The 15,898-nt window shown below is 46.2% G+C and overlaps 1 protein-coding gene and 1 long non-coding RNA gene across 10 annotated transcripts in view; one reads left to right on the plus strand and one right to left on the minus strand.

The window, feature by feature from the left end:
* The window catches only part of LOC149523727 (uncharacterized), a 36,768-nt gene extending 29,146 nt beyond the window's left edge, over window positions 1–7,622 (minus strand). Inside the window, exon 1 of the long non-coding RNA XR_016350505.1 lies at window positions 7,411–7,622. This is a non-coding gene — a long non-coding RNA (uncharacterized LOC149523727). The remainder of the gene's footprint in view (window positions 1–7,410) is intronic.
* A 472-nt stretch (window positions 7,623–8,094) lies between these two features.
* Window positions 8,095–15,898, plus strand: part of NETO2 (neuropilin and tolloid like 2) — a 51,420-nt gene continuing 43,616 nt past the window's right edge. The window contains exon 1 of one of the 9 annotated variants that reach the window (XM_075940212.2): window positions 8,095–9,111. In XM_075940212.2, coding sequence (XP_075796327.2) covers window positions 9,078–9,111 — 34 coding nt within the window. In that variant the 5' untranslated portion in view covers window positions 8,095–9,077. The remainder of the gene's footprint in view (window positions 9,112–15,898) is intronic. The other 8 variants (XM_075940211.2, XM_075940206.2, XM_075940209.2 and 5 more) reach the window with 8 other exon arrangements.

Below are 15,898 nucleotides of genomic sequence, written 5' to 3' on the forward strand. Positions count from 1 at the left end.
AGTGACACATGATTTGCTGAGGAGAAGGGAATGATTGCCTTCAGATGTAGAAAAGTACGCATCTTTCTGTAGATTTTACCTATTTTTGACGAGGAGTCCTGTGGCACCTTATAAACTAACTGAAGTGTAGGAGCATAAGCTTTCGTGGGCAAAGACCCACTTCGTCAGATGCATGCGATGCATCTGACGAAGTGGGTCTTTGCCCACGAAAGCTTATGCTCCTACACTTCAGTTAGTCTATAAGGTGCCACAGGACTCCTCGTCGCTTTTGCAGATTCAGACTAACACGGCTACCCCTCTGATACTTAACACCTATATTTGAGTGAGTTTGATTGTCTGTGAATCTGTCTGTTCAAAAACTCCTCCTAAACAGTAAGAGTTAGGACCACCAAATTCAATACAGGCAGTCCCCGAGTTACACGGATCCGACTTATGTCGGATCCGCAGTTACGAACGGGGCCCGTCTCCCTGGTCTCCAGCAGACCAGGGAGAGGAAGCAAAGTGGCGGAGCACGCGGGAAGCGGACAGCCCAGACGCATCTGGGCTGTCCGCTGCCCGCGTGCTCCGCGGATTTACTCTGCTTTGCTCCCCGTCTCCCTGGTCTGCAGACGTCGGATCCGCTGCCCGCGTGCTCCGCGGCTTTGCTCTGCTTTGCTCCCCGTCTCCCTGGTCTTCAGGCCAGGGAGAGGGAGAGCAAAGCAAAGCAAAGCCACGGAGCCCGAGGGCAGCAGGACAGCCACGGCGCGTCTGGGCTGTCCCGCTGCCCCCGTGCTCCGCGGCTTTGCTCCGGACGCCTGTGGTACAGCAGCTGGGGCGCTGCCGGTTGGTCCCGTAGCGCCGCTCTGGGCACTACTGGACCAACCCGGCAGCACCCCAGCTGCTCTGCCCCAGGCGTCCCCAAGTCAGCCGCTGCTGAAACTGACCAGTGGCTGACTACAGGAAGCCCCTACCCCGGGCTTCCTGGAATCAGCCGCTGATCAGTTTCAGCAGCAGCTGACTTGGGGATGCCTGGGGTTCTTAAGTTGAATCTGTATGTAAGTCGGAACTGGCATCCAGATTCAGCCGCTGTTGAAACTGATTCAACTTAAGAACAAACCTACAGTCCCTATCCTGTACGTAACCCGGGGACTGCCTGTATACAGCTTCCTCTTATCATAACTTAAAGCAAGATAAAGGTTTGCTTGTGCAAGGAAAATAGGATGTTCCTGGAATGGGATTGCTTCTCATAAAACTGTACAAAAAAGACTCACCAGGCAGGTGAAAAGAGCTGGCTGAGGCATCCTTCTCCTCCATCTGGGACTGCCTCTGCTCCCGGGCATCCCCTCCCTGACACTTTCCCCTCCCTGATTTGTATGGGAACATTGCTGGCTGTTGCCCTTTATCAGGGAGCCAGGGAAAAGTGCTCAGTTCTTCTTTGAGGAGTATCCCTGTGTGTGCCCCACCTTAGCTGTTTTGGGCACCAGTGCGTACCTAGTTGGAGATATACAGTAGCAGTATCCTTTGGTAGTCTGCATATGCGAAGCAGACGGCATGCATGGTGCCACTGCCTCACATGTGCAGCCAAACATCCCCTCAGTTCCTTCTCTGCCACCGCTGGCATCAGTCAGAACCACAGTTGCTCTCCAGCTTTACAACAGTTTTTCAAATTTGATCTTGTTCTTATCCGTCAGTATAGTGTTAGTGATAGTGTTCAGTTAGTAGTAGTTTTTTCTAGTTACATTTAATTACTTTTTTTAAAAAGAGAGACTTTTTTGTACCTGTTAAGGCTGTCTTTCAGCCTTAGACAATTTTTTCTCCCTGGGATGCCTGGTTCCTCAGCATTCAAACACTGCCTCTCCTGCAGGATCTCAGTTCCTGTCTCCATGCACTCCCAGTGTGCACGGTGTTTGCGGCAGGCACACACCACCGCCCAGTGCCAACACTGTTAGCAGCTAACGGCTTATATGCACAATGCAAGGGAACTGCAACACAAACTTCTCTCCCTTGAGAATATGGTGAGGCCAGCCTTGGACCCGGAGCACTCTACCCCATCTCAGCAGCCCTCTCCCCTTACCATGTCCGAGAAGCTGGCTCCAGCGGGCTCGAGCATGAGAGACTCTTCCTCTGAGCAATCCAAGAAGAGATCACATTCTTCAGGTAGGGGTGACTCCCCCTCAAAGAAATGGGGACAAGCACCAAAATAGCTTCTGCACTGACCTCTCCCAGAGCACCAGATAGGGAGGTACTGGAACTGTCTGACACAGACGGTTCCCCAGGGGTCTAAGGACCTCACCAAGACAGGCACCAAGGTGCTAGAAAAGCCTACATCTAAATGACCATCACCGGCAGTATCTGTACCTGTCTCGATACCAATGAAAGAAAAGTCCAATCAGCTTCGGCTGAGGCACCGTCAGCTAAGCTTCACATGGCACCATTAGTACCTATGGCTAAGTCTACATTGGCACCACTGGCATCATCTGTATCCATCTCAGTACCGATGAAAGCAAAGGACAAATCAGCTTTGGCTGAGGCACCGTTGGCATCGAAGACTAAGCCTCACATGGCATTATCAGCACCTAGGCAGGTGGTACCAACGATTTCCTATGTGGCACTATCGGCACCACAGATTGTGGCAGTTAACACCCTGCCCTGACACTGCTCTCTTTCACTACTTCGGAGGAGCTCAGAGTAACTTCAGTGCCCACAACCCTGTTGTTCAGCACCAACGGCACAGCCATATCAGGCAGGTTCCCAATCTCAACTCCATCAGGCTCGGCAATACTTCTGTTGAATGACAAGGACGACAAGCTCTTGGTTGGCACCCACACCTCAAGGCACTCTTCTCCAAAGCATCCACAGCAACAGCAGGAGCAAATAGCACTGCAATGACAACTACCTCAATGGTTGCCACCTCCTGTGCCACTCCCACCCAACTGGCCTTACTGGCACCTCTGGGCATCATACCGAGCCCAGTAACCACAGCAGATGCAACCTCAGTCAACTCCAGCAGCACCATCTACAGCAACATCCCTGCCATCTCTGGACAGGTCAGCCTACTGAAAGGAAGATGACCCAGCCTTGAGTGATGAGGGATCTTCTGTATTTTCTCACCCTCCAACTTATATATTGTCGTCCTCCCCGGACGACATCTTAATGCCCTCTCTCCCCACGGCAGCAGATGATTTCTACTCCTTCCAAGAACTATACAAGAGGTTGGCGGACATTCTGGAGGTCTCCCTGGAGAGTCTCCCTGAAATGCAACATAAATTGATCAACATACTACATGCTTCCCCAGCTAATAAACTGGCCTTACCAATGGACCCGGTGCTCGTGGATCCTGCCAAGATCATCTGGCAGACACTAGCAACAATCCCACTGGTCTGCAGAAGATCGTAAATACTATGTTGCACTGAAGGGTGCTGATTTCCTGTTTGCCTACCCTTCCCCAACTCTTTAGTGGTGTCAGCCAGAGGGGAAAACAGTGTGCAGCTAGGATCACACTGTATGATAAGGAATGGAAGTGCCCAGACCTCATGGGTTGAAAGGAATATTCCTCCACATTTTTACAGCTGTGTATATCCAACTACATGCCAATCACATCTTCAAGCAACTTTCACACTTTATCAACAGCCTTTCTGATGACAAAAGAGAACAGTTCAAAGCCAATACAAATGAGGGCACTCTAATCTCACCCATAGCCCTACAAGTGACCCTGGACGCATCCAACACATCATCACGATCCATTGCGACCGCTGTCGTGATAAGATTATCATGGCTTCATGTAGCCTGCTTTCCCTATGAAGTACAGACAATGCTCAAAGACCTTCCCTTCCAGGCTCAAAATTATTTGCAGACACCACCGAGTGTGTCACTCCATTCCCACAAGTATTCGCAGGCAACACTAAAAACTCTCGGCATCCACTTCCCTGCAACAAAGCACAAACAGAGTAGATATTTTACATGGCGCTATAAGCCTTCGCCTTTTACTCAAGCTCAGAAGCACTTTGACAATAAAAGGCAACACCAAACTAGATGGAGGCAGACCCCTGACTATCACTCTACCTCCCAGCCCTCAATCTTGAGACAAACATTTTGAATATCAGGTCAAGAGTCCAATAACACCCCCTCATCTAAGGCAACCTAAGTCCCACCACCTATTTTGCCATCGCCTACTACCTTTCTACCATCAATGGTCCTCCATTATGACCAATAATTGGGTGTTGAACATTGTGAAGGGTGGATACCGCATCCCTTTCTCTTCTACTCCTTTTTCCCCATCCACCTTCCCTATCCTTCAGGGACCCATCTCACAGAGATCAAACATCTTCATCTAGGAGCCATAGAACCTGTATTCCAGCACTACATGGGCACACTACTTCCTCACAACAAAGAGGTCAGGAGGAGGGAGACCAGTTCTTGATCTCAGAAGGGTCAACTGTCACATATGGCCTCAAGGCTTCAAGATGGTCACCATATCCACTATAATACCAGCCTTTAACAAGGGGGGCTGGTTACTGACTTTCAGCCTCCAGGATGTGTACTTTCATGTATCCATCCATCCAGCACATTGAAAATTCCTAAGATTTGCTCTGGGCAACAAGTCGCCATTCAGACTCTCCACAACAACCAGGGTTTTTTCCAAGGTGCTCACATTGGATGTTGCATTCCTCTGCAAACAGGGGGTGTCTATATTCCCCTACCTTAAGGACTGCCTGATGAAGTCAACCATAAGTCAAGAAGCCCATGATGCCTCCTTAACCAGGGCTTGGTTCCAGACCCTTGAGCTACAGATAAATCTGCCTAAGTGCAAAGTACAACCAGCCCAGACTATGGACTTTATCGGGGCTCACCTCAACTGTCCTTGGGCAATAGCTTCTCTCCCACAACAGAAATTCCAGTTCATCAAGGACCTTATTGCACTGCTTCAAACCAACCCACAAGTTCCAGTCAGGTCCTGTCTTCAGTTTCTAGGCCATATGGCAGTGGCCACATCAGTGGTGGTTCATACTAAGGATGTTAAGTATTGTAAGTATTGTGTAATTGACTAATTGAGTAGTTGATGCATTTTTGCATTGACTATTCGATAGAGCAGTGCTGCTTCTTTGAAATGCTGCAGTGGCATTTCAAGGGGGCAGTGCCACCTGGAGCCCAGGATCAGTTGGGGTCTCCCCAGCTGATCCTGGGCTCCATGCAGCACTGCTGCTTTGAAATGCCAAGGTGATTGGTAGCACATGTGTAGTAGCACACTGTACATGCCATCTGTTTTGCATGCACAGCCTACTGGAGGGCACTGCTGCTGTGAATCTCTGACTAGGTGTGTAGCGGTGCCCCAAACCCCTAAGATGGAGCACCCGCAGGGACAACCATCTTGAAGAACCTCTGTTACTGTGCAAGGTGAGTCTTATCCATCCTATGTCCCAAGGGTGCCAGGTGCATCCATTGCCAAGCTGTTGTTGGGTGACCCCATATTGGATGGTGGCTTGAGCCCTTGACTTCTGGCTTTGAAGGCAGGTACCTTATCCACTGTACCAGTGGAGGAGCCCCCAACCTCCTTACATTCTGGGCCCCCCTTATCTGTCTTTTGTTCCCAGGGTGCCAGGTCCATCCATTGCCAATCTTGTGGTGGTAGCTGTCCGGGGGGGGGAGGGGGAGGAGGGGAATAAAAAGGCACTTCTCACCTGGTCCCAAGTTGCTAGTCCTTTCTCCTTGGGGCAGCCTGCATGCTGAACTACTCAGCCCCAGCCCCACCCCACAGCAATGATTTAAATGAAAAAAAATCATTCAGTTAAGGACCCAAACAAGGCTGGGTAAATCTTCTAGTTCAGCCATAAAGGATGATTGACTCAGCTCAACCCATGTAAAATAGAAAGTAAGGGATTCTTGCTCTCTAATGAGATCAACCGGAAGTGTCAGTGTTTGTTCTCAGGTACAGTTCTGGCCATGTATGTGTGTAGGCAAGGAGCAACCATCTTATGTGAAGCTTTGTGTGAGAGAGAGCATTCACATGGGCATACCGAGGCCCTGGTGATCACCAGGTGTCTGGTGATCTTTTTAAGGATTGCTAGAGTCCTCTCTGTGACTTAGGAACTTGGCTAACTTGTGGTATATGTAACTCTGCACTTTCAACATGAAATTAAATGTTTACATTACGGTAGCAGATAGAGGCCCTTGTGTTTTCCAACAGCTTTCATTTGGAAGCTGTATATTACTAAGAAATTTCAAAGAAGCCACTTAAGTCTGTCAGATAAGCCTTCAGACAACAAAGTAGTTCTGCATCAGTAACCAAGTTCCCAACTGCTGTCCATCTCTCTAAAATTAACACCTGTTTTTGTGTGTGCCTAACATTAAAAACAGAATATCCTTAGAACCTGAAATGTGATAAAAAATGTGTCTACTGGCTATAAAATATTGATGATTAATAACAAACAGGCATTTGTCTACTATTCAGCATGCTTCTGATGTGATTTAAAATTTAATCAGTGTACCAAGTTTAACAACTCTATTCCCATACCATTCATCTGGAATCTTTAATGACCAGAAACCATCAGGATTATAATTTTAAATCTAATCAAATGGCCCCTCCGATAGTACAGTGACCATCACCTCTATGCTGGACAATGGAGCAATACTGATCAGTAGGAAGAGTGCCACCTACTGCACTGCTACCACTTTGTAAGCACTTCTGTATTATTCCTGACTGGTTTACCACTCAGTGACTGTTACAGCCCTTCCTACTTAATCAGCTATAAATGACACTATCAGGTTAACTGAAACACATTGAAACATTTATCTGATAATCTGAAGGAAGGCTCTGATCTTTCCTAACATGAAATCCTGACTTTCTAATAAAATATTAATCAAAACATCAGAAAAATTAAACATCTTGTGAGAACTAAATCTATTATGTTTGTCTATACCTAATGAACTGCTATATACAAATTATGTAAAATACAACACTTGTAAATGTCCATCTAATTTACAATCAGTTTGTTTGATTTATTAGCTCTGGAGTCCCTTCCAAATTGCAGCATAAGGTACTGGAACAGATGAAAGGCAAGAAGGGACCAATGATAGGGTTCTATTGACTACTTTGAAGTTTAGAATTACAGCACTATACACCGCTGCCTTTGTTACTGCTGGGGGAGGGGGGAGATGCAAATATTCTTAAACAGTCTTTAGGAATGGATAATGCTATTTTTGTTTTTTTATTTAAGGGGACCAGATGCTAAGCTAAAACCTGATATACATATCACATTCTGATATATTACAAAATATAGTAGCAAGTTTGCATGGATATGTAGCAGTAGAGGTGAATCTCTGAGGTTAGAATCTAACAGCTATTCTGGTGAAAAGGGGGGGTATGCTATGTTCATAAAAGTAAAAGAAAACTTGCAGCAACTAGTAACTTTTGAGGCAAGGTTCTCCACGTACCTGTGACCCCTGTTATTTTGCAACTTGGGGATCCTGACCAAGGATTGTAAAGCGCATCAACCAGTATGGTGCTTCTGAAATGAAGGCAAACGTCCATTATGAACAACTAGGATGAGACACCCCAGTTCATTTCACTTGTGACATTTGAAGAAGGTGGAAAGGACTACATGAATGGAATTGTGCCGCACAGCTGCTCACCCGAGAATACTCCAGGGCCCCCATTAAGCGTGCTTACAGTCTGCTAGCACTCTGACCCTCCGCTGTGCCCAGGCGCCACGCGGCGAGAGTGGAGCCGCTACGTGCCCTTTCGAGTCTCCATTGTTGGTTTCCAAACGAGCCTGGACCGGACACGCGTTCGTTGTGCTCACGAAACAAGGCCAAGTTCGGGGACACCAGGCAGGTCCCGCTCCTGGCTTAGCTTTGAGTCGACGACCTGCCGGGGCCATGGCCATGTCCCCGCCCTGCATCCCTAGCTCCTTGGTCAGCTGAAGAGATTATTCTCCCCCTTCCCTACCGTCCCCTCGCACGCCTACTCGAGGTGATGGGTCAGCCTCGAGCGGGGAGCCAGGCAGCGCGCCCGTTGATTAACTTCGTGTACATGAATAGCTCCATTTCCGCTGTCACCCCCCCCCCCCCCGTCAGACCCCAGCGTGCGCGGGGCTCCCCTCGGCCCCGACGCCGCCGGCAGCAGCAGGGAGCGGGGCGCGCAGCAGAGCCCGCCACACGCTGCCTCCCCGAAGAGCTGACGCGGTTTCTCTGGGAAACCGCCGAGGAGCTGCTCTCGCTCCACCCTGAACGGTCACGGCCCTGGGCTTCGCGGGGACCCCAGCCACGGGGCGGGGAGGAAAGGGCCTCCCAAGCGACGGGGAACCGGCCCCGGATCACAGCGCGCGCTCCCATCCCCGGGTGCCTAGCGACCGGGCTCCCCCGGTCCTCGTCAGGGAAGGGGAATCCCTGGGAGCGGCGGCAGCGCTGTTGCCGTTACCGTTACACCGGCCCGTGTGCGCGCCGCGGGGCTGGGACGGGTCCCCGGGGCAGTTTGCCGCCTTCCCCCGTTCCCGCCCCTCACGCTGCTCTCCTCAGCGCTGCCTGAGGCGCCCTCTGCCCCGGCGGGGAGCGGCCCCGCTGGCGAGGCTGCGGGGGGAGGGCACATGCGTACAAGCGGCTTGTTCCCGCGAACACCCCCCCACATCTTAAATGAGCTTCAGTGAGCGGCAGCCGAGCTGGGAGCCGCCGTGGCGGAGCAGCGCTCCCCGGGCGACGGTCGCGGCTCCTCCCTGCTGCCTGGGGTGGGGGAAGCGGGCAGCCCCCCACCCACGCCCCCCGCTAGATGGGACTGAACGCGGCGGACGCGAAGGCTCCAGGCTCGGAGGGGTTTGGCTGAGCGTGCTGCTAGCGGAGCGCTCCCCGTCGCTCCCTTCCGCTGGGCGATGCAGGGGCGGCTCCCCTGAGCCCGGGGCGCCGGGCATGGCCAGGGGGGAGACCTGAGCCCGCCCAGCTGCTCCCCCGCCGGACGGCAGCGGGCGCGGGAGCCGCCGTTGCGCTCGGGCGCTCCCGGTTGTGGCGGACGTGGCTATGCCTCGCCTCTGACTCGCTGCCACCCCGGCGCTCGGTCCTGGGCCAGGAGCGGCAGGGACGTGCCGCCCCCGCTCCGCGCGAGAGAGAAGATGGCCCTGGACAAACTCTGCTCGGTGCTGGAAGGTAGGTGCTCTGCTGGCGGGGGGCGGGCGGCGACGGCGCCCTCTCCCTTCGCTGTCCGGGCTGCGCCCCCCCTTCTACCCCGCGCCTCTTGGGGAGCAGCGTTCAGGTTTGGGCGGCTGCTAAAGCAAGATCCTGCTCCAGGCGCTGGACAGTGCCCGAGCGTTTGGTTAACCCCCTGTCTTCGGAGCCAGGCAGCTAGGTGGGGCTGAGGCTTCGTCTTGAGCCCAGATGGACGGAGAGCTGAGCACTCCGGGCACCCCCAGCCCAATGGCTATTGATGTTGAGTGCCCGGGGCTGGAGGGAGACTCCAGAGCCTGGCTTTTCGGGGTGCTGAGTGCCTGCAGTTCCGGGTGAAGCTTGGGGCGGCTCTGGGTATTCAGTAGCTCTGAAAATCGGCCCTGATGTCGGAGCTTGGGTGCCCCGAACCCTAAAGGGGCGACCACTTCTGAATACGTGGCTATATGAAAACAGGAAAGGGTCCTATCCAGAAGCCTTGCCAGATGCTGCCTGTTCTTATTCGGCTAAGGAAGTGGGTTTGGGGTGACAAGAAGGAGGGTCCCAGTAACAGTGACTACTGAAATGCACAGTGGCTCTGAGGAAAATCAAGAGCTCTATATTTCTCCTTCTGCCTCTAAATTACTCGTTGCTGCTAATACTCCCATAAGGGGTGTGTGGCTGTGGTCAGCTATTTATCATTCTTGTTAGGCACATGGAGATCTGCTTTTAGCAAAATAATACAGAATTAATAGAGTGTCTCAAACTACCCAGACCTGCCTGCCTCCTGATCCACCTTTGTTTTGGCTTTCTCTTCAGTTTTACTCATCCATGTTCACAGGTAAAGGGTTAGTACCAGGCTTCTTCTCTGAGCATCTGGTGATAGATTGGCTTGCATACTTTGACAGTGGGGAGGAAGGTTTATTTTATATGAAGCCAGACTTGATGGTTAACTTTGTGTCTCACACATAATTTGTTGCATTGGGAACAAATTTCTTTTGTAGAAATATCTAATTTGAACTATCAGGGTGCCTTTGATCCTTTATTTAAATGATAGAACATTCTGATAGGAAATACTGTTTAGGACACCTAGCTCACATGAAACAGCATTAAACACAAAGGCAAATACTGCTTTTCACCTGCAGTATCTCTTCTGTAGTGATGATTTTCTGTGGTATGAAAGTTGCAAAAAAAGTCAACTTTAAACCCAAAATGCATCCGTAGCTCATTCAGTCCATTATATTACACTACAGAGTTGTTTTGGCAAAATAAAATGAAATGATTTCTTGTTTACTTTTCCTCTACATCTAAGTGTATATTGCAAATATTATGATTTATTTTTAATGTAATGTATTTTCTTTAATGATTACATTAATATTTTGCTGTTGCTAGATATCAAAGGAGAGTAAGGTGTGCTTAATCTACAATTTTTTTTTAAATTCTCTCCAAAAGACAGTTGTATTCCAACAGTACAGTTGGGATAAATGCTGCTTGAATTATAGTCTCCAAGTGCAATTAATCCTGCATGTGTTGAGTAGCTGTGCTACTGTATATTTGTGTGTGTGGGTGTAAACTGTCTGCTAAGAAATGTCTGTATGTCTACAATCTCTTCTATAACCATGCTTCATAGTCTCCAGTAGATTGAGTTAAAATTTCCTTAAGATAGTTTTTGGTTTCTTTTGTGAGTTTGTTTTATTTGATATCTGTGACTTGAATATCCTCAGTTCAAATACATAAACTGTACAAATAATTGAAATGTTAGTGAGCTCTTAATTTTAAATACTCCATTCATCCCAGACTCCAGAAATAGCCACTGATTATTTAAAATCATATGTTCTCTTCTGTCCTCTCCACAAGAAATCTTTCTATAGCCAGACTATTATATCTGATACAAAGTAAAAATGTGGTTCCTATAAACAGACACCTAGTTTTGATTTTTAAGTGAACTATTATGAACATTTTTCAAATTAATCGTTTAATATTTCAAGTTGCGTGTTGTAAGGAAATTTGGAAGCTTGCAAGATATTTACTTGCATTGGTGAGAATTCCTGACTATTGAAATTGAGGGAGAGTCCTGTTTTGTTCATATATTAATCACTAGTATCTTCCATTAGATCTGAGTGTATTGGTCTGGCAAATCAGTCTCTCTAACATTCAGGAGCATTTTGCTCTTTGGATCCTAGTGTTGTGAAATATACAAGTATTCTACTGTCAAGCATGAGGAATATATTTTGGGTTGCAAATCTGAGAACAGAATCAGGATCATCATTCAGTTTTTAGTTATTACCTTATTCTGATTGTTCAGAGTTACTGTATGGACTTCCTTCACTATGGCTGTGTCTACACTGGGCCACTTATTCCGGAAAATCAGCCGCTTTTCCGGAATAAGCTGCGAGCTGTCTACACTGGCCCTTGAATTTCCGGAAAAGCAACAATGCTCTACTGTACAAAATCAGCCGCTATTCCGGAAAAACTATTCTGCTCCTGCTCGGGCATAAGTCCTTATTCCGGAACACTGTTCCGGAAAAGGGCCAGTGTAGACAGCCCAGTAGTCTTTTTTGGAAAAAAGCCCCAATCGCGAAAATGGCGATCGGGGCTCTTTTCCGGAAAAGCGCATCTACATTGGCCACAGACGCTCTTCCGGAAAAAGGGCTTTTTTGGAAAAGCAGCCTGCCAATGTAGACACTCCTTTTCCGGAAAATCTGAAAACGGAATAGTATTCCGTTTTAAGCATTTCTGGAAATTCATGCCAGTGTAGACACAGCCCACGAGTAAAGCACAGTTGCAGACTATGACCTAAATAACCCCAAAATTTTGATTTTTAATGCCACTTGCACACAATACTGAGTAAAAGATTTAAAGATTCTTCTTATGTATGTTGGAGCAGCTAGTATTAATTTGCTGTCATCCTGCTCTACCAAAGTGATAGTCAATACTTACTGGAAGAAATGGTAGAGCAGGATACTGCTAATGTTTTGACCATTGCAGTCTTTGCTAACGTGGAGCCCAGCCAATCTGTTTTCTTAGTGATGCACATTATTTCTGTGTGAGCAACCATAGTACAATTCCCAATGTGATTTTTATCTGAGAGCCTATATACTCCACTAGCTTGAGAAAGTGACATGCTTTCCCCTCCCCATATCTCAATGAGATCTTCAAACACTCTGCTATAACTGTGTGGATTGGCATGCAGTTTGTGGAACATAGTTGGCCAGGTGTAAGAAACATAAGTAGCATATAGGAGGGAGAAGTAAGCCACTTTTTATACATAAGGTTATGCTTCCTTCATCTTTCAGAACCTGTATCTGAATAATATCTCTCTTTAGTGCATCTCTTATTTTCCCTGAAAGGAAGAAGAATGACTGGTTTTGTTCCCTTGTCCAGCCCATGCATCTCTTTCTCCCTCCTCCCCCCCCATTCCCACACACTCTCTACAAACAAAGTAAAAAAATCCAAAAGTAAATACTGACAAGATTAGGAATTGATAGACGCATGATAAATTTAAATCCTGGAATATTATGGGAAAAAGCCTGCTAACCAGAGGGCTCCAGAAATTTTTCTGGTCAGATATTTCTCAAACAGCAAAGCTAGAAGTAAGAGCATTCCCTGCTTTCCAATGATGTACATTATTTAACATCAATCTCTCTGGCAGGCTGCAAGACCATAGACCTTAACGCCACATCAGAATAATTACCATTGCCATTCTCTCCTGCCCATCATTTGCATTCTTGCATAATTGTTAGTTCCTAATTCCTCAAACAGATTTAATGCTTTATTGTAAAATAACCCCACCTAGTTGCTTTTCGATTCAAAAGGTGCTATAATGAGCCAATGAAGTTGAAGTTAGGAGACAAAAGAATTTTTAAAAATATAGAGGCTGTTGTTTGTCCAGTTATAAACCAAAGTAAAAGCTACACAGGCCCAATGAAGTTAAATGAAGGAAACTTCAGAATGAGAGCAGCCACAGAACTATAAGAACTTTATTTTTAACTAATATATGAGAACTGTATATGATCTCAGCAGCAATGCTTAAAATGCTGAGTACCAAGCAGCTCCCATTGAGTTCAGCAGCAGGAGAATTCAGATATGAATGAATTACAGGATTGGGCCTTAGAAGCAGCTTTATTTGTGCCAGCATGTGCCTGGTAATGTTCATTTTGCACTCTTGTTGTTCACACACTTGTAAACTTGAAAGTATGTGAAGAACACTGCTCTCTGTTAAAGTAGTTTAAGTTAATTTTAGGGTTTTTTGATTTACTAATTTCTCTAAGACTGCACAGGCACTTTTTAAAAATCTTACAGCGAAACTATTTTTATATTTTTAGAAAGTTAAATGTGTGACTTGGTTGAAAAATTGTAGTCTTCTCAGCATATGCACAATGTGCCTCAGGGGGCACATGACCAGCATTCATCATTGAATTTGGTCCACTTTTTGGATTATTAGCTTCCAACCTGGCCCAGGCCGGCTAGTGTGGAATGTGACATGAATGCTGATCCATGGCCCCCAGAATTACAGTGAGAACTGAGATGATTTAGCATCAATACTAAGGGAGACTTTGAAATATGTAGTCAAAATAACCACTTAACTAATGAAAAATCCCTGATTTTCTATTTCTTTCCCCAATTAATTTTATGAAGAGAGACGTTACAGAAGGATTAAAAAATGCAGCTTCTCAATCTGTCTGTCTAGTCTTCACCTATCACAAATGTGTGGCTAAGTGCAGTAGAAGATAGTTATTACCGAAAACTGTATCATTGTTCTTAAAATTGCAAAATCTAATTTACAGAATCATCTCTTTTAAGGAAATGATGCATGTAATTCAGGGTATGGTTATCTTGGAATAAAACATGCTCTTTTTATATCTGGTGCCCTAAATACTATCGGGATGGGAGCCTTATAAATAGCCTTGCTGCTGCTTTGTATGGAGGAGTGTAACTTCCCACCAATTTGCTCTTCTCAAAGCACCTGCAGAGTTAAATAGAATACCATGTAACTGGTCTGTTTTGATGTATTAACAGCAACTATGGGTACTCAATCTTAAGATTTGAAGACTATCTTATTTGGAATGGGTAAAATATAAATAAAAATTAAAAATGAATTTTTCAGCAAAAAAAACTATATTTTTGTGAAGATTTTTCCTATTTATACAACTGTTTCTATAATCCTCTCCAGTTCCTGGTTATTACAGACAGACCCTGTGTGTCCCTCCTCTGATATGTGGCAGAGAGGGGCTACCCATGTTTTAATAAGTGCCTGTAACACATTCCCTCCTTTGCCCATAAAACCCAAGAACCAGGACCAGTGTCTGCTCACGGAGAGGAGGAGCTGGGGACTGGAAAAAATCATTTGTTTTTCTATTTAGGCAAATTTTGTGTTCTAAAAAAAAAAGTGGGAGGCAATAGCACTTGCCAAACATATATATTCACATGGTTTTGCTGGAAACATGTTAAAGTATTTCTCCCCTGAAAAACGTATTGACTATATTGAAAGTAAATAAAGTTTGAGGATGCAGCTAGCCATTGTTAGTCTTTAAATACCTGTCATTTGGTACATCTGCTCTAATCCAGCTGTATATCATAAATCAAACATATGCTCTTCAGAAGCATTTTTAGGAATCCCAGGAATAAGTCCTCTCTAGCAATAGCCAGAGAGCTAGTAAACTCTGTCAACAGCAAGGAAGCCACACAGATAGCTCTTTAATCTGACGGCACAATTTTAACAAGTGATTTTCTGGAGGCCCTTTGCCAGCACATCATGTACATGACGCCTTCCCAGCAGCTCACTGCCATAGGCAGACTGAAGAACCAATGAACAAAAATGCTTTCACAAAGAAGAGCCCATGTTCTTTCCAGCAGAGAAGATGCTTGCAGATGTACCCAGAAATGTGTCAAGGATAAACATGATCTGGATTGACTGAAATAACAAGGCACATTACAGTTGCTTGTGTATTTCTGGGTAAGAAGTGCATGAGAAATGTTGCTGGCCCTTTAGAGGAAACCTGGAGGTGACTGTTAGAAATGTGGATTAGACTACTCTTTCAGGTACAACTTGATCTGCCTCTAGTTTTGAGTAAAGGAGATTGGGAGAACTGTATTTTCTCCCTGAAACCGGTTAACTTGCTTTCAGTGCAAATCTCTGAGTGTCCACTTGCTTCTCTAGCAATCTTGAGAGAGGAATCATCCTAGAAACGGCTCGAATGACATGTGCCTGCAACATGACATCTCATTGGCACTTATTCTTGCTGAAGTTTGCATTTTGGAAAAATACTAGCAGCTTTCCAAGCTTCCTGAAGTTCACATTTGATATACAGCATTAAAATAAAATAAAATAAAATAAAATAAAATAAAATAAAATAAAATAAAATAAACAAGTTTGGTAATTTGATTGGCATGCTCTGAGCAGAAATGACTGATGGTGACAAGCTAAGATTTATCTTCCTCTGGTTCCCACCTGCACAACTACTACTATATTCTGTAATTCCCTTGCCACACAAAGCTGTGCATCATAAAAACCTATTTTAAACTATTGGAGCATTTTGCATATGGGGTAAAGTCTATCCACCAGCTTCAACAACTATTCATTCAACCTCCTGCAGTACACTGAGACCACAAAAATGGAGAACCTGCATTATGTTAACAACAAGAATCAGTGTGATCATGGGGAGGTGTAACTGATAATCTGCTGTGACTTTCATCACAACCAGTAGCTTTGAGAACATATGAAAAAGCAACAGTATGGGTTCAATGTTCCTTTGACCCACTAACAAGTTCAAAGATGCCAGCAATAGACAGC

Source organism: Pelodiscus sinensis, chromosome 12 (genome assembly GCF_052426305.1).
Source record: "Pelodiscus sinensis isolate ZL-2025 chromosome 12, ASM5242630v1, whole genome shotgun sequence".
NCBI classification, from domain to species: Eukaryota; Metazoa; Chordata; order Testudines; family Trionychidae; genus Pelodiscus; species Pelodiscus sinensis.